The following is a 25,372-nucleotide window of genomic DNA, read 5'->3' as shown; positions in this document are numbered from 1 at the left end:
ATATATACATAATTATTTTTCTAGGATTTAGGATGAGCCATTCAATTGCTACAGGTGGTCTATCATACTTACCTGATGGTCCTGGTAATCCAGGTTGTCCACTCAGTCCAGGTTGCCCTGGGTCTCCACGCAAACCCTGGTAACCTTTTGGCCCTGAAACTCCAGGAATACCTTCCAAGGATGAGTATGAGGAAGACAAGTCAGGTTGTTACCATTAAACCATTAAAAATAATTTGGGAAAGCAAGCAACCCAAATTCTGAACTATGAATGAAATACAGGAACCCATGATATTCTGATATAGTATGAACAAATAGCACTGGACACATATTAAATGCCTCCACTTTTTATTTAGCTACCATTAAGAAATTCAAAGCACTCAATAACTAAGTAATTTTCCTCTTTGGGCCTCACTTTTTTTACACTGTAAAATGAAGGAATTGGGTCAGATTATCTTTAGGCTATCTTTTAGATTCTACAACTATCTTTAATAATCCTATTATAATATAGATTACTGCCTCTATTTTACAGAAGGCATAATTGAAAGAGAAGACTTGTAAGGAGTAATTCAAGAAAGATATCTCATTTTAACAATAATAAAAAAGTAGGTGTCCCTACCTCTTTTGTGATGACATACAAAACTACAGTAATGTCTTAAACTCTTTTTTTGAGGAAAAATCTCACCAAGTCCTGCTCATAGGGAAACATAATATCTGTGTATGCACATACACCCATACACACTCACATGCATACATGGGCTGACAATATTAATGGTTACAAACACAAAAAGAGCCACAAACTTTACTATAAGCTGCAAATAAACATAGCTAGTTTTAAAGTTCCATTTTGTTTGAAAGGCTATTCTATATAGATTGGATTGTAAGCACTTTATTTATTAATTTGTGCTTACCTACATTTTTTGATGCCCTGTTATGTTATTTTTATAAAAAGAAAAAGGAATTTAAAAGTCAGTGTAATACTTTATATACTTTATATCTTATTTGTTTCTAATAAAATAACTATAGTAACACAGTTATTCCTTAAACCTACTTTCAGCAGCTTTCCCCAGGGCTGAACTCGCCCAGCTGTTCATAGTCCAATAATTGTTTATTCTGCCAAGGCAGAATAACAATGAACTGCATATTTAAAAGCCGAGTGTGATACATGTATCAAAACACTACAGGGCAACAATGTACTACTCATCCCCATCCGGTTTCAAGGGAAAAGAATTTAAGGGACCAGCAAATTTCCCAAATATTGAAATCTGTTTTCCAAGTGATTCTGGCTATATATCCATTTCTCTTAACCACATCCCTATATTGCTTTCTGGAAAGCCTGAAGGTGACTGCCTTAAGTCTATTTTAAGAGTTCATAGTTTGTGACAGATTAAAGTACAGAGAAAACGCTTAAATAAAAGTTGATTACTGAAACAATAAAAATCAGGTGAAAGTTTTCATTACCAAAAATCTGATACATCTAAGTGCCCTTTGTTGGTGACTCTTACACTACAAGTCACTTTTCATGCTTTTTAAAAATGAAATGAGATATACCAGTAAATACATTCACAAATAAATGCATTACTCACCTGGTAAGCCAGGGTCCCCTTTCTCTCCTTTTGAGCCCAGCAGATCTGGATCCACTGGTCCAGGTGGGCCTGGAAGGCCAGGCTCTCCTTTACCACCTTTTTCTCCTGCAGGGCCAGGAGGTCCTGGGTGACCCTGCAAACCATCATCACCTAAAACCAACATGTGTGGGGAGGACACAACAGATCAGATTCGTCCTTCCAGGATTAATGCATATAAAGATTATTCATATGTTCCATAATTTTGTAGGCCACTGACCATCCAAAACACTTAAGCACTATGATTATTGTCTATGAGTAACTTGAACTCACATACATTTTTACACTCAAATAATACTCCCTCTATTTTCTGGGGTTCTTTGGCAATTATAGAAACTGTAAAAAAAATCAAATTTTAATCCCTATATTTTGTCATTTTGAGCTTAGCGTTTACCACATTTCACGGTATCTAAACTATGCATGCCACCAAACCGAAAATAGAACATACTTAAATGCCATGTCCATAAGTGATGAATCACTGAATTCTACTCCTGAAACCAGTATTATACAATATGTTAACTAACTAGAATTTAAATAAAAACTTTAAAAAATGCCATGGCACATAGAAACAAAATATAAGTAAGCATTGCTCATTTTAAAGCACTCAAATAAAAATATTCTGTATTGACATAAAACAATGTTCATTTTCTCTCTTACATGTATCTGCCAGCCAACTCTGATTTTTACCTTTGAGACCAGGAACACCACTCCTGCCAGGAATTCCCAAAGGTCCTGGTGGGCCTGGAGGTCCCATGATACCCATTTCACCTTTGGCACCTTTGAAAAATATCAATAATTAACTTATACACTTTTCCTTGACCTTGGAAAGATAAAAGATAACTTTTAAGATGTCAGTTGGAAGACTACTGAGTGTTGGAAGGAAGGCACTAAGTTTTACCCCTTTTCAACTGTTGTAACCTTAGTGACCACTACTGCTGATACGTATGAATAAAAAAGACTTGGGCGCCTGAGTGGCTCAGTCAGTTAAGTGTCTGACTCTTGATTTCGGCTCAGGTCATAATCTCAGGGTCATGGGATTGAGCCCTGCAATGGGCTCTGTGCCGGGAGTGGAGCCTACTTAAGATTCTCTCTCTCTCCCTCCCCTTCTGCCCCTCCCCACCCCTGGGCTCACACTCAATCTCCCCCTCTCTCTCTCTGTCTCTCAAAAAATGAAAATAAAAAAGACTCACTGTGCTTTTGGATTCAGGAAATTGGCTTCACAATGCACCACACTTCCCAGTATGGCTTCACAATGCACCACACTTCCCAGTATACACACCCTTGTGTAGCCTTTTCTTCTTGAATTTGGGCTGACTCTGTGCCTTGGCCTTGACTAAGTGACACTGTATGACTCCCAAGGCTAGATCATAAGAAGTCTTGCAGCTTTCACCCAGGGCTCCTAGAATACTCGCTTATGGTTTTGGGGATTCTCTCTTTTGGAAACCAGCTGCCTTTAGAAGGAGAGCAACTACCCTGACTTTACCATAATTTAAGGATCCCAAGCCATGTGAAGAGGCATTATGGATAATGAGAGACCATGTGAAGAGGCCAAGGAACACTCAGGTGTCAGAGAAGTGCCATCCTGGAAGTAGATCCTTCATCCCAACCACTCCAGTTGGTGCCATGTGGGTCAGAGATAAATGACCTCATCAAATCATGCCTTAATTCCTGACCCACAAAATCTCGAACAAAATAAAAAGGTTGAGTTAAACCATTAAATTGTGGGATCATTTTTTATACAGCAACATGTGACCAGAAATCTCAGAGAAAAAGTGTAATGAAAATAGCAAACTCAATTTCCTGCAAAGACATTTAACACTTTTCCTTAAGGGACAGTGTCAATCCAGAGAAGAATATACCAGAATCATATTAGGTTTAATTTCCTGAATCCAAAACCAGAGGAAACTTTAAATGAATTACCTGGAAATCCAGAGGCACCTGCTTTTCCTGGAAGCCCTGGTGTTCCTGGGGGTCCCATAGGACCAGGTGCTCCAGGAATCCCTGGACTGCCTCTCTCTCCAGGGGGTCCTGGAACATCAAACCCAGGAGGCCCTGGATCTCCCTTCTCTCCTGGTATTCCATGCAGGCCTAGTTAATACAACACCAATATTAACAAGCTTTGAAGTAGTTTTAAGAGATGTATCTGATTATTTTTCTAGCAAACAAGTGATAGACTCCTAGTTATAACAAACCTAACAGTGAGTCAGAGATACTTTTGGTATCATGCATATAAAAAACAATCAAACTTTAGGATTTTCAAGCATATTTCTCTATGAAGGTGCTTCTCAAATTATTTCTGGTGAAAGACCAATATTTTTTTAGTTCCTGGTCCACAATGGACTAATATTTTCATAAAATACAATAAAAATTACTAAAAAAAACTAAAATAAAAAGCCAAAGACATACATGAGTACCTTTTGGTTATTATGTTCAACAAATACAATTCCACTGTCAAATTACCACATAAGTTTCTAAATGCTTACTCTCAATTTCTTCTAATTCCAATGCAGACTGGTAACAAGCAGTTTGTGATCTGACATTGGTCTGTTGACTGCATTTGGATTTGCACTGCTCTAAGGTACTATGGATTATTGGTATATATTTCTATAATCCATAAAATGATTAATTACTGAATAAGCCCATTATGGGACCTTTTTGACTTTATCTCTTGACTTTAATAATACATTACACCATCAGTTTTTTTGTTGTTAAATTTTGTTTCTCAGTATTCCAACCAGGATTTTACAGAAAAAATGTGATACTGCAAGAATATTTAACCTTAGTAAGTTTTATAAGATAACTACTCCGAGAGACAAGATGGTTTAAAAAGAATATATTGAGGGAAAAGAATTATTCTACAAACATAAGACAAGTCCCCACTCCAATTCCTATCAGGTATGTGACTTAGTGAGTCACTTAATATTGTTGATCTACATCTACTAAATGGGGATACAACTGACTGGAAGCTGGAGGCTGAGCCAGGTGACCATTCCAAAGTGTCCCTTCAAACAATAAGACCTAATTTTATTGTTGAAGATTCACAGGCAATTATTTTTATAATAGAGCAAGATGCTGGGATTTTAAGATCTGTTTGATGTCATATACCAGCATGTCCTTAAACTGATAAAATTAGCTTTGAAGATTAGAGAATTCCATTTAGTTAGCACAGTGGTAATGGTTCCAATGCTGTCATTTCATTGAAAATACTATAGAAAGGGGGGAGATATTTTGTATTCTTATATTTGTGACATATGATGAGATACCTAATAATGAGCACTATTACAGCTCTATCTGGATCACTGCCTACTGTTGTAGCCCAACTAGTTTTTGATAGTTGAGTTTTCAAAATAACTAATTTGTCCTTTGAAATATGCTCTACAAAATAATGGGGAAAAAACCCAAAGATTTAAACCTGTACAAATCTTGGTTGTTTTTCATGTTTAAAGCTTTACTTTAAGATCCAGCTTTTGAGAAAGAACTACAGTACCTGGTAGACCTGAAGTTCAAGAGGCAGGAGTTACAGTTCAGCAGCAAGATGAACCACCCAAGCAAAAGCAAGTTGCAAAAAGATTGATTAGGTTAGGAAACAAAACTAAGCATGTAAAGATGAGAACAAAAAAGTCTACAAATAGAAGTTATTAGATACTGACTCACAACTATCACATATTAGTAATAATGAGTAAAGGACTTATTTTAGGCATTCATTCAGATGTTCATATAGCAATAGTCTATAAATGAAATGTATTTGCCAAAAGAGACACAATAAAATATTTACATTCACAAAAAGTAATGCTTTTCGATGAAGACCAGCTTTACACTCTTGTCTCTGATCCTTATATTGCTTTGAATAATCCTTTTGGAACTTAAGCTCCTAAAGATAAGTTAGCATTTAAAACTAAATTTGATTTTATACTATAACAGCTTAGGTACAGAGAACTCAATAATTATTAGCAGATGAGTATGATTAAACAACCTGCATATACTAGCAAAGATTTTTTCATTGTTATTCGTAGTAATAACAGATAATATGTTGTACTTTTCACAGCATAGATCTTTTCCATGAATACTGTCAGAAATAGGCATCCTAGTAAGATCAAGAATGAAGGCAGTCAGCATAAATTCAAAAGCTCTGCTGAATCTCCTTAAATAATAAGAGGAATTATATGGCTATATCTATAGAGGGTAAGTACATTAAGGGTGTATAGATGCTCTATATTTATTGGCAGCCAAATGGGATCAGTTAGTGAAGAAAGGGGAAAATTCCAAAAACACATATTATCTGTGAGAACTTTACACACCCCCCTCCAAGGGTTTGATAGCTGAAAAAAGCTAGAAAACTTCATAGATGAAAATGGGTTAGGAAACTTCATCTATGAAATGACATGAGTAATTCCTTGTTTCTTTGTTTCACATTTGTGGGGATGACGTTGAACTGATTGCACTTTTTCTTTAGACTGGGCAAGCATTACAATACATTTGGCTCATGTTAGGGTATGATCTATGGACATGGAATTGAGTATATTTAACTGACCTCTTAAAGATTCACTAAAGCAGCAATCTTCTAGCTAATAGCCAGATCAAATAGCAAGAATCAACAATTTCCATTTCTGCCTGGATTAGTAGGGCATGGAATGAAAAGCATTTTGCTTCTTATCCTTTGGCATTTTTTTCTTTTATTTCCCTGCTGTCAAATGAGGACTTGATATTCAACAGTTCCTTAATTTATAAACATGCATTAAACTGTGCATCCTGCCTTGGAAAAGAGAATGACAAATAGTAAAGCTTAATTAAATTACAGCAGAAAATTGGAGTCAAAAAAGCTTGAAAAGTATAATGCAAACATTTTATACTGGAGAGATGACAATATAGAATACTTTGCGTTTTCTATTGCAAAATGAAACACAAGTATATTAAATAAGCTTATTAAAAAAAACATTGGTAGTTAGAATTTCAGCCATGCAGTGCAAGTCAGGTGTATCAAGGTATTAGTAACAGTCTTGTTGATAACCCTTTCATTGAGATGTATGAATGGAAATGACAATGTTTTTTGAAATGGGCTAAAATAATATTCTGCTTTGGTGATATAAATAAATTTATATAAAAAGTGAGTATATGTGGCTAGTATTAAATATAAAATGTGATATATCCTATAGTAAGAAAAATGTGATTTGATAACATATCTATATTAATAAGCATGCATTTAATACATTTTCACGCCAATTGCTGTTAACTTCATTTATTGAACCATATTAGTTAAGATCTTGAATTTTATGGCAAAGTATATATTTACAGAAGAAAGAAATGAGATTAAATTCAACACCATTACTTTTCCCCTGTCTATCCTATCTAGGCTTTATAAATTAAAATACCTATATATCCATCAGTTAAAAAGACAGGGAACTTTAGATGAATGCAACATTTAGAGTATTAGCTAAATTTGAAAAAGCATAAAGTACAAATAAATATATCCTTATTTTGTTCAGATTGGTATTAACAGTAGTTTCATTCTTGCTTAGCTGTGATTTAAAAATTCAAAATGCTTCCAAAACCTCATGCAATTTTGGGAAATAAATGACAAAACATAACAGGAATGATAAATTCATTTTAGCCATCTTTGAGGAACAGCAGGCCAAGACTATAATGACCAAACCTAAAAATTGTTTTTCTCAAGATCCCTTTGCTATGCTAGTTGAACAGAATGGTTTTGTCATTGGTGTTGATGCAGCTACTTTTCAACAACCTGGTTCAGAGCAACACTGTAAATTTTCCCATTTATAAATCAGTAGTGACATGTTAGAGGCCATTAAAAAAAAAAAGTACAATGGGCCATAACACAAAATTTTTAAAAAGAACGTAAGCAAAAATAACCTTTACTTTCCAGGCTTTTTATATTGTTAGCTGGTGTTTCCAGATTTTTAACATAATAACTAACAAAATATTTACTGCTATTTAAAGTCAAAAATATATTTCTACTGTTTCAAAATCAATGTATGTACATATGAACTGTGTGTTTAAGTCATCTGACATATTCATGTAAATTAAGGAATGATTAAGTTTTCCATATTTGTTTTAACTTTATGAATTATTACATTGCTTTGCAATAACATACTGGCCCAAGAGTGGCCCTTAGTGAGCCTCACCAGATGGGTCAGAATCCACAAAACTCAAGTAAGTTCGCAGACAAACACAGAAGAACCATATGATTCTCTATTGGTTTACAAGCAGACAAAACTTGCTTTGCATATTTGTATAAAAAAGTTTAGAATTGCAAAGTGCTTTTTTAAGGGTGAAAGAGGAGAAGTACTGGGGAAGATGGCAGAGGAGTAGGGGACCCCTTTTTCAGCTGGTCCCCTGAGTCAAGTTGGATAGGTACCAGACCAGCCTGAACATCCACGGAATCAGCCTGAGATGCAGGAAGATACATCTGGATCTCCACAAATGAACATCTCCAGCGCTGAGTATTGAGGTACAAAGCGGGGAGCCGTGAAACCGCGCACAGACATCGGAAGATAAACGGAAGGAGGAGGGAGCCGCCACGTTCTGGCACTGGGAAGCGGTAGCCGTTCTGGCACGGGGGAGCGGGCGGACTCGCGGACCGGCACCCATGAAAGAGCAGACTGGGACCGTGAGCGGGGAGCGCGCGCCACCTGACTTTTCATGGAGCGCCGGTGTGCTCACGGGAACCAGACTGAGACCGGGAGCTCCGGGAGCTCACGGGGGACAGCTGGCGGCTAGCAGCTGGCGGTGTTAGAAACACAAAGGACAGAGAAGCGCCGGCCCTGGAAGTGAGGGCTGGGATGCTGGGTGTGGGGCGCACATCCTGGGACGCTGCAGGGTTGAGCAGCACCAACAGAAACAGAGTTAAAGTGGCCAGAACATCAGTGGAGAACGGTCCGTGATCCCTCTGTTCTGAGACAGAGGCTGAGATTTGGCCACTGCTGCTCTGACTCTCAGAAGAGGCACAGCAAACCGCAAGGGAAAGCCGCCAGAGAACAAAAGCCTGGAAATACCGGCTCACAGTGTGCCCATCCCCATCCCCCCTCGCAGGGGACACGGAGACGTGACGCAAACAGGGTTGCCTGAGTATCGGCATGGCAGGCCCCTCCCCCAAAAGGCAGGCTGAAAAATCAAGAAGCCCACATCCCTAAGATCCCTATAAAACAAGGACGCACGGCCTGGGTCCCGGTCAATAATTTGGGCTCTGGACAACCCCGCAAACTCTCCTCATCAGAATGATGAGAAGGAGAAGCCCCCCCCCCCCAGGAAAGAAAAGACAGTGAGTCTGTGGCCTCTGCCACAGAACTAATGGATATGGATATAACCAAATTATCAGAAATAGAATTCAGAGTAACAATGGTCAAGATGATATGTCGACTTGAAAAAAGTATTAATGAAAATGTTAATGAGAATATAGAATCTCTAAGGGCAGAAATGAGAGCGAATCTGGCAGAAATTAAAAATTCTATGAGCCAAATGCAGGCAAAACTAGAGGCTCTGATGGCCAGGGTGAATGAGGCAGAAGAACGTATTAGCGAATTGGAGGATGGGTTAGTAGAAGAGAAAACTAAAATAGAATCTGGACTTAAAAAAATCCACGCTCATGAATGTAGGTTACAGGAGATTACTGACTCAATGAAACGTTCCAATGTCAGAATCATTGGCATCCCCGAGGGGGTGGAGAAAAACAGAGGTCTAGAAGAGATATTTGAACAAATTGTAGCTGAAAACTTCCCTAATCTAGCGAGGGAAACAAACATTTGTGTCCAAGAGGCAGAGAGGACCCCTCCCAAGCTCAACCATGACAAACCTACGCCACGTCACGTCATAGTGCAAATCGCAAATATTAGATCCAAGGATACAGTATTGAAAGAGGCCAGGGCAAAGAAATCTCTCATGTACGAAGGCAAAGGTATCAGAATTACGTCAGACCTGTCTACACAGACCTGGAATGAGAGAACGGGTTGGGGGGGCATTTTTAAAGGTCTTTCAGAGGAAAACATGCAGCCAAGGATCCTTTATCCAGCAAGGCTGTCATTCAGAATTGATGGAGAAATAAAGACCTTCCAGAATCGTCAGTCATGGACCAATTTCGTAAACCACGAAACCAGCCTTACAGGAGATATTAAGGGGGGGTTCTATAAAAGTAAAAAGGCCCCAAGATTGATACAGAACAGAAAATCACAATCTATAGAAACAAAAACTTTACTGGCAACATGGCATCATTAAAATCATATCTCTCAATACTCAGTCTCAACGTAAATGACCTGAATGCTCCCATAAAAAGCCAAAGGGTTGCAGATTGGATAAAAAGACATGACACATCCATTTCCTGTCTACAAGAGACTCATTTTGAACCCAAAGATACATTCAGACTGAAAGTAAAGGGATGGAATACCATCTTTCACGCAAATGGACCTCAAAAGAAAGCTGGGGTAGCAATTCTCATATCAGATAAATTGGATTTCAAACTAAAGACTATAGTTAGAGACACAGAAGGGCACTATATTATTCTTAAAGGATGTATCCAACAAGTGGAGATGACAATTATAAATATATATGCCCCCAACAGGGGAGCAGCAAGATACACAAGCCAACTCTTAACCAGAATAAAGAGACATATAAATAAAAATACATTAATAGTAGGGGACCTCAACACTCCACTATCAGAAATAGATAGAACACCCTGGCAAAAACTCAGTAAAGGAACAAAGGCTTTGAATGCCATACTCGACGAGTTGGACCTCATAGATATATATAGAACACTACACCCCAGAACCAAAGAATACTCATTCTATTCTAATGCCCATGGAATATTCTCAAGAATAGACCATGTTCTATGGACACAAAACAGGTCTCAACCGATACCAAAAGACTGAAATTATCCCCTGCATATTCTCAGACCACAACGCTCTGAAATTGGAACTCAACCACAAGGAAAAATTTGAAAGAAACTCAAACACTTGGAGACTAAGAACCATCCTGCTCAGGAATGACTCGATAAACCAGGAAATCAAAAATCAAATTAAACAATTTATGGAGACCAACGAGAATGAAAACACAATGGTCCAAAACCTTTGGGATACTGCAAAGGCAGTCCTAAGGGGGAAATACATAGCCATCCAAGCCTCACTCAAAAGAATAGAAAAATCTAAAATGCAGTTTTTATATTCTCACCTCAAGAGCTGGAACAGCAACAGAGGGACAGACCTAACCCACGCACGAGGATGCAGTTGACCAAGATTAGAGCAGAAATCAAGAATTAGAAACCAGGAATACAGTAGAGCAGATCAACAGAACTAGAAGCTGGTTCTTTGAGAGAATTAATAAAATTGACAGACCTCTGGCAAGACATAACCAAAAGAATAGAGAAAGGACCCATATTAATAAAATTATGAATGAAAATGGAGAGGTCACAACCAACACCAATGAAATTGGAAGGATTATTAGAAACTTTTATCAACAGCTTTATGCCAATATATTAAGGAATCTGGAAGAGATGGAGGCCTTCCTGGAAACCTCTAAACTACGAAGACTGAAACAGGAAGAAATTGATTTTTTAAACAGGCTAATTAATTATGAAGAGATTGAGTCAGTGATAAACAATCTTCCAAAAAATAAAACTCCAGGCCCGGATGGTTTTCCTGGGGAATTCTACCAAACATTCAAAGAAGAAATAATACCTATTCTCCTAAAGCTATTTCAAAAAATAGAAACAGGGGGGCGCCTGGGTGGCACAGCGGTTAAAGCGTCTGCCTTCGGCTGAGGGCGTGATCCCGCCGTTATGGGATTGAGCCCCACATCAGGCTCCTCTGCTATGAGCCTGCTTCTTCCTCTCCCACTTCCCCTGCTTGTGTTCCCTCTCTCGCTGGCTGTCTCTATCTCTGTCAAATAAATAAATAAAATCTTTGAAAAAAAAAAAAAGAAACAGAAGGAAAGCTACCAAACTCATTCTGTGAGGCCAATATTACCTTGATCCCTAAACCAACAAAAAGGAGAATTATAGACTGATTTCCCTAATGAATAGGGATGCCAAAATCCTCAACAAGATCCTGGCTAATAGAATCCAACTGTACATTAAAAGGATTATCCATCATGACCAAGTGGGATTCATCCCTGGGATGCAGGGGTGGTACAACATTTGCAAATCTATCAGTGTCTTAGATTTTATCCAGAAAGAAAAATTCAAAAATCATATGATTCTCTCAATAGATGCAGAAAAAGCATTTGACAAAATACAGCATCCTTTCCTGATTAAGAGTGTAGAATAGATGGTACATTTCTCAAGATCATAAAAGCCATCTATGAAAAACCTACAGCAAATATTATTCTCAATGGGGAAAAGCTGGAAGCCTTTCCCTAAAGATCAGGAACACGACAAGGATGCCCACTCTTGCCACTATTATTCAACATAGTACTAGAAGTCCTTGCAACAGCAATCAGGCAACAAAAAGGTATAGAAGGTATCCAAATCGGCAAAGAAGAAGTCAAAATGTCTCTCTTCGCAGATGACATGATAGTCTATATGGAAAACCCAAAAGAATCCACTCCCAAACTATTAGAAGTTATAGAGCAATTCAGTACTGTGGCAGGATACAAAATCAATGATCAGAAATCAGTTGCATTTCTATACATGAATTACGAGACTGAAGAAAGAGAAATTAGGGAATCCATCCCATTTACGATAGCACCAAAAACCATACATTACCTTGGAATTCACTTAACCAGAGACGTAAAGGACCTATATTCTAGAAACTATAAATCACTCTTGAAAGACATTGAGGAAGTCAGAAAAAGATGGAAAAATATTCCATGCTCATGGATCGGAAGAATTAACATAGTTAAAATGTCCATGCTACCCAGAGCAATCTACACTTTCAATGCTATCCCGATCAAAATACCGAGGACATTTTTCAAAGAACTGGAACAAATAGTCCTTAAATTTGTATGGAAACAGAAAAGGCCCCGAATCGCCAAGGGACTGTTGAAAAGGAAAAACAAAGCTGGGGTCATCACAATGCCGGATTTGAAGCTGTACTACAAAGCTATGATCACAAAGACAGCATGGTACTGGCACAAAAACAGACACATAGACCAATGGAACAGAATAGAGAACCCAGAAATGGACCCTCGGCTCTTTGGGCAACTAATCTTTGATAAAGCAGGAAAAAACATCCAGTGGAAAAACGACAGTCTCTTCAATAAATGGTGCTGGGAAAATTGGACAGCTACATGCAAAAGAATGAAACTTGACCACTCTCTCACACCATACACAAAGATAAACTCCAAATGGATGAAAGACCTCGATGTGAGACAGGAATCCATCAAAATCCTAGAGGAGAACATAGGCAACAACCTCTACGACATCGGCCAAAGCAACCTTTTTCATGACACATCCCCAAAGGCAAGAGAAAAGATAAAATGAACATGTGGGACTACATCAAGATAAAAAGCTTCTGCATAGCCAAGGATACAATCAAAAAAACTAAGAGGCAGCCCACGGAATGGGAGAAGATATTTCCAAATGATGCTACAGATAAAAGACTGGTATCCAAGATCTACAAAGAACTTCTCAAACTCAATACGCGAGAAACAAATAAATCATAAAATGGGCAGAAGATATGAACAGACACTTTTCCAATGAAGACATACAAATGTCTAACAGACACATGAAAAAATGTTCAACATCATTAGCCATCAGGGAAATTCAAATCAAAACCACACTGAGATACCACCTTACTCCAGTTAGAATGGCAAAAATTAACAAGGCAAGAAACAGCAATTGCTGGAGAGGATGTGGAGAAAGGGGATCCCTCCTACATTGTTGGTGGGAATGCAAGTTGGTGCAGCCACTCTAGAAAACAGTGTGGAGGTCCCTTAAAAAGTTAAAAATTGAGCTACCCTATGATCCAGCCATTGCACTACTGGGTGTTTACCCCAAAGACACAGACGTAGTGAAGAGAAGGGCCATATGCACCCCAATGTTCATAGCAGCAATGTCCACAATAGCTAAATCGTGGAAGGAACCGAGATGCCCTTCAACAGATGACTGGATTAAGAAGCTGTGGTCCATATATACAATGGAATATTACTCAGCTATCAGAAAGAACGAGTTCTCAACATTTGCTGCAACATGGACGGCACTGGAGGAGATAATGCTAAGTGAAATAAGTCAAGCGGAGAAAGACAATTATCATATGATTTCTCTCATCTATGGAACATAAGAACTGTGAAGATCAGTAGGGGAAGAAAGGGATAAAGAAAGGGGGGGTAATCAGAAGGGGGAATGAAGCATGAGAGACCATGGAAACAAAGTGAGGGCTTCAGAGGGGAGGGGGGGTGGGGGAATGGGAATGATTGGTGATGGGTAGTAAGGAGGGCACGTAGTAAGGAGGGCACGTATTGCATGGTGCACTGGGTGTTATACGCAACTAATGAATCATCGAACTTTGCATCAGAAACCAGGGATGTACTGTATGGTGACTAACATAATATAATAAAAAAACATTAAAAAAAAGAAATCTGATATATTGCACAGAGATATGAAGCTTCAACCTCATAACATTACAATGTACTTGCTAACATTTATTACACTGGCATTTTATTTATGATCAAATATGAAAAAGGGCTTTGAATAAAATTATTAATAATGTTTAAAAAAGGGTGAGAGAGGAGAAAATTCAACTCACTTATTTTAGTAAAAAAAAAGAAATGAGAATGCCTAAAACATACTTTTGACATAATGTTTTTAAGTCGAGTTCTCGTGTGCTAAGAAATGTTAAGAGGTTTCAAAAAGGTCTGTTAATTCTGTACTCGGGTCTGAAATAATCAGCACAGGAAGTTGTTAGCTCTGTGATTCCAAGACTGTGACTACCTCAATGATTGTATGCTGATGCAACAAACTGCATTTGCGAAATTGCATTGTTTGTTCATAGATCAATTTTAAATGAACAGGGAGGGAAAGCAGCCCGGGTTAAAGTAGCTCTTATGCTGTGATCTGTAGTTTTTCAATTTTACAAAATTATATAATGAGACATGTTACTTCTCAAATCTGTTTTCTGGAAAACTGTTACATAGGTTGTAGTTTATTGATGAACTAGCCAACCGCTCTATAATGAATGCTACAAAAACGCATATTTATTTACTCCAACCTTACCAGGTTGTCCTACTGGTCCAGGAATCCCCGGTGGCCCTGGTGGTCCCTGAACACCTACTCCTGGAAGCCCAGGAGGTCCCATTGGCCCAGGTTGTCCATTTGGCCCAACATCACCTTTAAGAAATAAATATAGTTTAGATATTAAAAACAACAACAATAGCTGAGTCACTAGTCATTAGGAACCACAATACCTATGTGAAAAGGCACATAAAATTAAGCAGGGATCTTGAAAAGCTATCCAATCACTGAGCAAGACGTATGCGCCAAGTACCCAGAGCCGATCCAGGAAATGCATTAAAAGTTACAGACATATAACTTATGCTGAGCACTCAACTTCAGTACTTAAATCAGTCTCACAAAATGGTACATAAGATTACAAACCACACATTTCCTTTACTTGCAAATCACCTTGGGCAAGTATCTCTAAGTTTAAAATATATTTTCAAAAACACAATAAAGGTAGATAACCTTTAACGTCTTCCTATTTACTAACTTGGGCCCATGTCCTATAAACATAACTAAAGCCTCTTAACCATCTGTAAAATGCCTTTTTGATCGTAGAAACTTCACTGTCCCTCTATCTTCTGTCTCTTATTTTAAAAAATTTTACATATACTAAAATTCTTTTTCTAATGTACTTTGTTGAGTTTTGACAAATGTATACAGTCATATAATCACCACCAAAATCAAGATATGTAAGATACGGAGTTAAGATGGCGGAGGAGTAGGAGACACCTTTTTCAGCCGGTCCCCCGAGTCAAGCTGGATAGGTACCAGACCAGCCTAAACAACCACGGAACCAGCCTGAGACGCAGGAAGATGCATCTGGATCTCTACAAATGAACATCTCCAGCGCTGAGTATTGAGGTACGAAGCGGGGAGCCATGAAACCGTGCACAGATATCGGAAGATAAACGGAAGGGGGAGGGAGCTGCCGCATTCGGGTGCTGGGAAGCGGTAGCCACTTGCACGGGAGAGCGGGCGGGGCTCGCGGACGGCACCCGCAAAACAGCAGACTGAGACCGTGAGCCGGGTGCGCGCGCCACCAGGCATCTCGCGGAACACCGGAATCCCAGTGCGCTCACTGGATCCAGACTGAGACCGGGAGATCCGGGAGCGCGCGCGGGGCGGCTGGCGGCTGGCGGCTGGCGGCTGGCGGCGTTAGAAACACAAAGGACAGAGACGCGCCGGCCCTGGAAGTGAGGGCTGGGACGCCAGGTGTGGGGCGCACATCCCAGGATGCTGCAGGGTTGAGCAGCACCAACAGTAACAGAGTTGAAGTGGCCAGAACATTAGTGGAGAACGGGCGGCAATCCCTCTGTTCTGTGACAGAGGCTGAAATTCGGCCGCTGCTGCTCTGACTCTCAGAAGAGGCACAACAGACCGCCAGGGAAAGCCACCAGAGAACAAAAGCCTGGAAATACCGGCTCAGAGAGTGCCCATCCCCATCCCCCCTCGCAGGGGACGCGGAGACTCTACCCAAACAGGGTTGCCTGAGTATCGGCGTGGCAGGCCCCTCCCCCAGAAGGCAGGCTGAAAAATCAAGAAGCCCACAACCCGGGTGCCTGGGTGGCGCAGTCATTGAGCTCCTGTCTTCGGCTTAGGGCGTGATCCCGGCGTTCCGGAAAGGAGTCCCTCATCGGGCTCCTCCGCTGGGAGCCTGCTTCTTCCTCTCCCACTCCCCTGCTTCTGTTCCCTCTCTCGTTGGTTGGCTGCCACATAAATAAATAAATAAAATCTTTAAAGAAGAAGCCCACATCCCTAAGATCCCTATAAAACAAGGGGCACGGCCTGGGACCCAGTCAATAATTTGGGCTCTGGACAACCCCGCAACTTCTCCTCATCAGAATGATAAGAAGGAGAAGCCCCCCCCCCCCAGCAAAGAAAAGACAGTGAGTCTGTGGCCTCTGCCACAGAAATAATGGATAGGGATGTAACCAAATTATCAGAAATGGAATTCAGAGTAACGATGGTCAAAATGATGAGTAGAATTGAAAAAACTATTAACGAAAAGGTTACTGAGAATATAGAATCCCTAAGGACAGAAATGAGAGCGAATCTGACAGAAATTAAAAATTCTATGAGCCAAATGCAGGCAAAACTAGAGGCTCTGACGGCCAGTGTCACAGAAGCAGAGGAACGGGTTAGTGAATTGGAGGATGGGTTAATAGAGGAAAAAACCAAAATAGAAGCTGCTCTTAAAAAAATCCAAGCCCACGAATGTAGGTTACAGGAGATTACTGACTCAATGAAACGATCCAATGTTAGAATCATCGGCATCCCCGAGAGTGTGGAGAAAAACAGAGGTCTAGAAGAGATATTTGAACAAATTGTAGCTGAAAACTTCCCTAATCTAGCGAGGGAAACAAACATTCATGTGTAAGAGGCAGAGAGGACCCCTCCCAAGCTCAACCATGACAAACCTACGCCACGTCACGTCATAGTGCAAATCGCAAATATTAGATCCAAGGATACAGTATTGAAAGCGGCCAGGGCAAAGAAATCTCTCACGTACCAAGGCAAAGGCATCAGAATAACGTCAGACCTGTCTACACAGACCTGGAATGAGAGAAAGGGTTGGGGGAGCATATTTAAAGATCTTTCAGAGAAAAACATGCAGCCAAGGATCCTTTATCCAGCAAGGCTGTAATTCAGAATTGATGGAGAAATAAAGACATTTCAGAATCACCAGTCACTAACCAATTTCGTAACCACGAAACCAGCCCTACAGGAGATATTAAGGGGGGGTTCTATAAAAGTAAAAAGGCCCCAAGAGTGATACAGAACAGAAAGTCACAGCCAATACAAACAAAGACTTTACTGGCAACATGGCATCATTAAAATCATATCTCTCAGTTCTTAGTGTCAATGTAAATGGTTTAAATGCTCCTGTAAAACGCCACAGGGTTGCAGATTGGATAAAAAGAAATGACCCATCCATTTGCTGTCTACAAGAGACTCATTTCGAACCCAAAGATGCATTCAGACTGAGAGTAAGGGGATGGAGTACCATCTTTCACGCAAATGGACCTCAAAAGAAAGCTGGGGTAGCAATTCTCATATCAGATAAATTGGATTTCAAACTACAGACTATAGTTAGAGACGCAGAAGGGCACTATATTATTCTTAAAGGAAGTATTCAACAAGTGGATATGACAATTATAAATATATATGCCCCCAACAGGGGAGCAGCAAGATACACAAGCCAACTCTTAACCAGAATAAAGAGACATATAGATAAAAATACATTAATAATAGGGGACCTCAACACTCCACTCTCAGAAATAGACAGAACACCCTGGCAAAAACTAAGCAAAGAATCAAAGGCTTTGAATGCCATACTCGACGAATTGGACCTCATAGATATATATAGAACACTACACCCCAGAACCAAAGAATACTCATTCTATTCTAATGCCCATGGAATATTCTCAAGAATAGACCATGTTCTGGGACACAAAACAGGTCTCAACCGATACCAAAAGATTGAAATTATCCCCTGCATATTCTCAGACCACAACGCTCTGAAATTGGAACTCAACCACAAGGAAAAATTTGGAAGAAACTCAAACACTTGGAGACTAAGAACCATCCTGCTCAGGAATGACTCGATAAACCAGGAAATCAAAAATCAAATTAAACAATTTATGGAGACCAATGAGAATGAAAATACAACAGTCCAAAACCTATGGGATACTGCAAAGGCAGTCCTAAGGGGGAAATACATAGCCATCCAAGCCTCACTCAAAAGAATAGAAAAATCTAAAATGCAGTTTTTATATTCTCACCTCAAGAAGCTGGAACAGCAACAGAGGGACAGGCCTAATCCACGCACGAGGAAGCAGTTGACCAAAATTAGAGCTGAAATCAATCAAGCAGAAACCAGAAGTACAGTAGAGCAGATCAACAGGACTAGAAGCTGGTTCTTGGAGAGAATCAATAAAATTGACAGACCACTGGCAACACTTATCCAAAAGAAAAGAGAAAGGACCCAGATTATTAAAATTATGAATGAAAAAGGAGAGGTCACGACGAACACCATTGAAATTGGAAGGATTATTAGAAATTTTTATCAACAGCTATATGCCAATAAACTAAGCAATCTGGAAGAGATGGAATCTTTCCTGGAAACCTATAAACTACCAAGATTGAAACCGGAAGAAATTGATTTCTTAAACAGGCCAATTAATTATGAAGAAATTGAGTCAGTGATAAACAACCTTCCAAAGAACAAAACTCCAGACCTGGATGGTTTTCCTGGGGAATTCTACCAAACATTCAAAGAAGAAATAATACCTATTCTCCTAAAGCTATTTCAAAAAATAGAAACAGAAGGAAAGCTACCAAACTCATTCTATGAGGCCAATATTACCTTGATCCCCAAACCAGGCAAAGACCCCCTCAAAAAGGAGAATTACAGACCGATCTCCCTAATGAATATGGACGCCAAAATCCTCAACAAGATCCTGGCTAATAGAATCCAACAGTACATTAAAAGGATTATCCATCACGATCAAGTGGGATTCATACCTGGGATGCAAGCGTGGTTCAATATTCGCAAATCAATCAGCGTGATACATCATATCAACAAGAAAAGACTCAGGAACCATATGATCCTCTCAATCGATGCCAAAAAAGCATTTGACAAAATACAGCATCCTTTCCTGATTAAAACCCTTCAGAGTGTAGGAATAGAAGGTACATTTCTCAATCTCATAAAAGCCATCTATGAAAAGCCTACTGTAAATATTATTCTCAATGGGGAAAAGCTGGAAGCCTTTCCCTTAAGATCAGGAACTCGACAAGGATGCCCACACTCGCCACTATTATTCAACATAGTACTAGAAGTCCTTGCAACAGCAATCAGACAACAAAAAAGGGATCAAAGGTATTCAAATAGGCAAAGAAGAAGTCAAAATGTCTCTCTTCGCAGATGACATGATAGTCTATATGGAAAACCCAAAAGAAGCCACTCTCAAACTATTAGAAGTTATAGAGCAATTCAGTACTGTGGCAGGATACAAAATCAATGCTCAGAAATCAGTTGCATTTCTATACACGAATAACGAGACTGAAGAAAGAGAAATTAGGGAATCCATCCCATTTACAATAGCACCAAAAACCATACGTTACCTTGGAATTAACTTAACCAGAGACATAAAGGACCTATAATCTAGAAACTATAAATCACTCTTGAAAAACATTGAGGAAGACATAAAAAGATGGAAAGATATTCCATGCTCATGGATCGGAAGAATTAACATAGTTAAAATGTCCATGCTACCCAGAGCAATCTACACTTTCAATGCTATCCCGATCAAAATACCGAGGACATTTTTCAAAGAACTGGAACAAATAGTCCTTAAATTTGTATGGAAACAGAAAAGGCCCCGAATCGCCAAGGAACTGTTGAAAAGGAAAAACAAAGCTGGGGGCATCACAATGCCAGATTTCGAGCTGTACTACAAAGCTGTGATCACAAAGACAGCATGGTACTGGCACAAAAACAGACACATAGACCAATGGAACAGAATAGAGAGCCCAGAAATGGACCCTCGGCTCTTTGGGCAACTAATATTTGATAAAGCAGGAAAAAACATCCGGTGGGAAAAAGACAGTCTCTTCAATAAATGGTGCTGGGAAAATTGGACAGCTACATGCAAAAGAATGAAACTTGACCACTCTCTCACACCATACACCAAAATAAACTCCAAATGGATGAAAGACCTCGATGTGAGACAGGAATCCATCAAAATTCTAGTGGAGAACATAGGCAGCAACCTCTACGACATCGGCCAAAGCAACCTTTTTCATGACACATCCCCAAAGGCAAGAGAAACAAAAGATAAAATGAATTTATGGGACTTCATCAAGATTAAAAGTTTCTGCACAGCTAAGGAAACAGTCAGAAAAACTAAGAGGCAGCCCACGGAATGGGAGAATATATTTGCAAATGACACTACAGATAAAGAACTGGTATCCAAGATCTACAAAGAACTTCTCAAACTCAATACACGAGAAACAAATAAACAAATCAAAAAATGGGCAGAAGACTTTAAAAAAAAAAAGGGGACGCCTGGGTGGCGCAGTCGTTAAGCGTCTGCCTTCGGCTCAGGGCGTGATCCCGGCGTTCTGGGATCGAGCCCCACATCGGGCTCCTCCGCTGGGAGCCTGCTTCTTCCTCTCCCACTCCCCCCTGCTGTGTTCCCTCTCTCGCTGGCTGTCTCTCTGTCAAATAAATAAATAAAATCTTTAAAAAAAAATGGGCAGAAGATATGAACAGACACTTTTCCCATGAAGACATACAAATGGCTAACAGACACATGAAAAAATGTTCAAAATCATTAGCCATCAAGGAAATTCAAATCAAAACCACACTGAGATACCACCTTACGCCAGTTAGAATGGCAAAAATAGACAAGGCAAGAAACAACAATTGTTGGAGAGGATGTGGAGAAAGGGGATCCCTCCTACATTGTTGGTGGGAATGCAAGTTGGTACAGCCACTCTGGAAAACAGTGTGGAGGTCCCTTAAAAAGTTAAAAATTGAGCTACCCTATGATCCAGCCATTGCACTACTGGGTGTTTACCCCAAAGATACAGACGTAGTGAAGAGAAGGGCCATATGCACCCCAATGTTCATAGCAGCAATGTCCACAATAGCTAAATCGTGAAAGGAGCCGAGATGCCCTTCAACAGATGACTGGATTAAGAAGTTGTGGTCCATATATACAATGGAATATTACTCAGCTATCAGAAAGAACGAGTTCTCAACATTTGCTACAACATGGACGTCACTGGAGGAGATAATGCTAGGTGAAATAAGTCAAGCAGAGAAAGACAACTATCATATGATTTCTCTCATCTATGGAACATAAGAACTAGGATGATCGGTAGGGGAAGAAAGGGATAAAGAAAGGGGGGGTAATCAGAAGGGGGAATGAAACATGAGAGACTATGGACTATGAGAAACAAACTGAGGGCCTCAGAGGGGAGGGGGGTGGGGGAATGGGATAGACCGGTGATGGGTAGTAAGGAGGGCACGTATTGCATGGTGCACTGGGTGTTATACACAACTAATGAATCATCGAGCCTTACATCGGAAACCGGGGATGTACTGTATGGTGACTAACATAATATAATAAAAAATCCTTAAAAAAAAAAAAGAAAGAAAATTTGGAACCTGAATGGAGAAACGTTTTAAGAATGCCCAATTTATTTCATGCACATTTTTCATTTTATGAATGTACAATAGTGATATATTATTAAAATCTATGCCTAAATAAATGTAAAACAACTTTTGATAAGATTAAAATTTAAAAACTAAAAAAAAAAGATATGTAAGATACATACATAGTTCCATCAAAACAAAAGGCTTCTTGTACCTGGTTGTAGTCAACCCCTCTCCACACCCTAATTCCCCATCAACTGCTCTTCTGTTTTATCTTACAGTTTTTCCTTTTTCAGAATGGCATATAAATGCAATTATACAGTATGTAGCCTTTTGAGAATGTCTCTTTTGCCCAACATAATGCATTCAGATTCATCCAAGTTGCTGTAACTATCAATAGTTTGTTATTTTTTATTGCTGAATAGTATTCCATTATGCCAACATGCCATAATTTGTTCATCTATTCACCAGCTGAAGGACAAACGGACTATTTCCAATTCTTGGTCATTATGAACAAAGTTGCTATGAACACTGATCTATAGGTTTTTGCATGAAGTTTCACATTTTTCCTGGATAAATAACTAGGAGTAGGATTGCTGGGTCATGTGGTAAGGGTATGTTTATAGAAATTACCAAACTGTTTTTCTTTCTTTTTAAAGTTATTATTTAAATTCCATTGGTTAACCTACAATGTAATATCAGTTTCAGGTGACAATACAGTGATTCAACACTTCCCTACAACACTTGGTTCTCATCACAAGAGCACTCCTTAGTCCTCATCACCTATTTTACTGATCCCCTCTCCCACCTGCCCTCCAGTAACCATGTTTGTTCTCTATAGCTAAGAGTTTGTTTCTTGATTTGCCTCTCTTTTTAATCCCCACTATGTTCCTTCATTTTGTTTCTTAAATTCCACATGAGTGAAGTAATATGGTATTTGTCTTTCTCTGCCTGACATACTTAGCTTAGCATAATACTCTGTAACTCCATCCATGTCATTGCAAATGTCAAGATTTCATTCTTTTTGATGGCTGAGTAATATGTGTGTGTGTGTGTGTGTGTGTGTGTGTGTGTGTGTGTACACGTATCCTCTTCTTTATTCATCAGTCAATGGACACTAGGGCTGTTTCCATAATTTGGCTATTGTAGATAATGCTGCTATAAACACTGGGGGTGCATGTATCTCTTGGAATTAGTATTTTTGTATTCTTTGGGTAAATACCTAGTAGTGTAATTGCTGGATCATAAGATAGTTCTATTTTTAACCTTTTGAGGAACTTTCATACTGTTTTCCACAGTGGCTACACCAGTTTGCATTCCCATCAGCATCTGTGTGTTCCCTTTCTCCACATCCTCACCAACACCTGTTGTTTCTTGTGTTGTTGATTTTAGCCATTCTGACAGGTGATATGTCATTGTAGTTTTGATTTGTACTTCTCTGATGATGAATGATGTTGAGCATTTTTTCATGTGCCTGGTGGCCATCTATATGTCTTCTTTGGAAAAATGTCTATTCGTGTCTTCTACCCATTTCTTAATTGGATCATATATTTTTTGAGTGTTGAGTTGTATAAGTTCTTTATATATTTTGGATACTAACCTTTTATCCGATATGCCATTTGCAAATATTTTCTCCCAAACTCTTTTTCAAAGTGGCTTTACCATTTGGATTCTAACTAGTAACATATGAGAGTTCTAGTTACTCTGCATCTTTGGCAGCACTTGGTATTGTCAGTTTTCCTTCTTTTTTGAAGGCTATTCTGACAGGATAAGACATGCTATCCTGTAGTTTTGACTTGCATTTCCTTGACTGATTATATTGAGAACCTTTATATGTACTTACTAGCTATTCAGATATCTTCTTTGGTAAAGTATCTGTTCAGATCTTGGGCCCGTATTTCCAAATTTAAATTTGGTTGTTTCCTTATTATTGACTTTTGAGAATTTTTTAAAAAAAGATTTCATTTATTTATTTGAGAGAAAGAGAGAGAGAGAGCAAGAGTGTAGCAGAGGGAAAGGGAGAGGGAGCGGGGAAGAAAGAGGGAGAAGCAGGCTCTCCAGTGAGCAGGGAGCCTGATGTGTGGCTCAATTCCAGGACCCTGGGATCATGACCTGAGCTGAAGGCAGATGCTTAATCAACTGAGTCACCCAGGTGCCCCAACTTTTGAGAATTATTTACATATTCTGACTATAAGAACTTTTTGTCAGATAAATAATATAAAAGTACATTTCATTCTAGTGAGGTCCAATTTATCAATTTTTAAACGTATTTTTGTTTTGGTGTTTTATCTAACAACTCTGCCCAACCTACAATCACAAAGATTTTCTTCTATGCTTTCATCTAAAACAAGGGATGATTAAAGTACTACCCACGGGCTAAATCTGGACTATAGGCATGTTTTTGAAATGCCTGTGAGCGAAGAATGGTTTCTACATTATTAAAGGCTGTTAAAAAAAGAAAAAAAAAGATCATATGACAGAAACCATAGGTGGCCCATAAAAACTAAAATATTTACTATCGGGCCCTATGTTTGCCTGCCTCTGTTCCAAAGTTTTTTTGTTTTGTTTTTGTTTTTTTTTAATCATTTTTTAGGTCTATGATCCATTCTGAGTTAATTTCTGTACAAGATGTGAAGCATGGTTTTGGGTTTGTCTTCTTTTGTTTTTACACGTGGATGACCAGTTTAGCACCTTTTTTTTTCTTTTTTAGAATGTGTATGTGCAGGGGTGGCGAGGAGGAGCAGAGGGAGAGCGAGAATCTCAAGCCGACTCCCTGCTGAGCATGGAGTCCAGTGCAGGGCTCGATCTCACGACCCTGAGATCATGACCTGAGCTGAAGCCAAGAGCTGGACGCTCAACCGACTGAGCCACCCAGGCGCCCCTAGCACCATTTGTTGAAAAGACTTATTCTATTGAAATTGCCTTGCACCTTTGTCAAAAATCAAATTGTATAGGTCTATTCTTGGGCTCCCTATTATGTTCCATTGATCTATATGTGTCTATCATTTCACATATACCACACTATTTTAATCACTGTGGCTTTACATTAAGCTTGAACTTAAGTACTATGAATCCTCCAACTCTGTACTCTTTCTCAAATTATTTTGGCTATTCTAGGTCCTTTCCCTTTCTAAATAAATTTTTGAATATGAAACTACTGCAGAGTTTTGCTAGGGAACATGCTCAATCTATGAATAAACCTGGAGAAAACTGTTATCTTAACAATATTGAGCCTTCCAACTCATGATCACAAAATATCTTCCCATTTATCTGGATGTTTGATTTCTGTCATAAGTGTTTTATACCTTTCCACATACAGATCCCGTACTTATTTTGTTAGAACTATACCTAAGTACTTCATGTTATTTGATGTTATTTTAAATAATACTGTTTTTGTCTAATTTTCATTTAGTTGTTAGTTGCTAACAG

General features: G+C 39.1%; 1 protein-coding gene across 1 annotated transcript in view; it reads right to left on the bottom strand.

Moving 5' to 3' along the window:
* COL4A5 (collagen type IV alpha 5 chain) overlaps nucleotides 1-25,372 on the bottom strand; it is a 240,960-nt gene that overhangs the window by 48,048 nt on the left and 167,540 nt on the right. The window contains exons 30-34 of the mRNA XM_048213522.2: nucleotides 14,773-14,886; nucleotides 3,540-3,707; nucleotides 2,307-2,396; nucleotides 1,584-1,733; nucleotides 73-171 (exon numbers count right to left, since the gene is read on the bottom strand). Of these exons, the coding sequence (XP_048069479.1) occupies nucleotides 73-171; nucleotides 1,584-1,733; nucleotides 2,307-2,396; nucleotides 3,540-3,707; nucleotides 14,773-14,886 (621 nt within the window). The remainder of the gene's footprint in view (nucleotides 1-72; nucleotides 172-1,583; nucleotides 1,734-2,306; nucleotides 2,397-3,539; nucleotides 3,708-14,772; nucleotides 14,887-25,372) is intronic.

This window comes from Ursus arctos, chromosome X, assembly GCF_023065955.2.
Source record: "Ursus arctos isolate Adak ecotype North America chromosome X, UrsArc2.0, whole genome shotgun sequence".
NCBI lineage: Eukaryota > Metazoa > Chordata > Mammalia > Carnivora > Ursidae > Ursus > Ursus arctos.
Note: the sequence above shows the minus strand (reverse complement) of the source record. Positions and strands in the feature narration are given on the sequence as shown.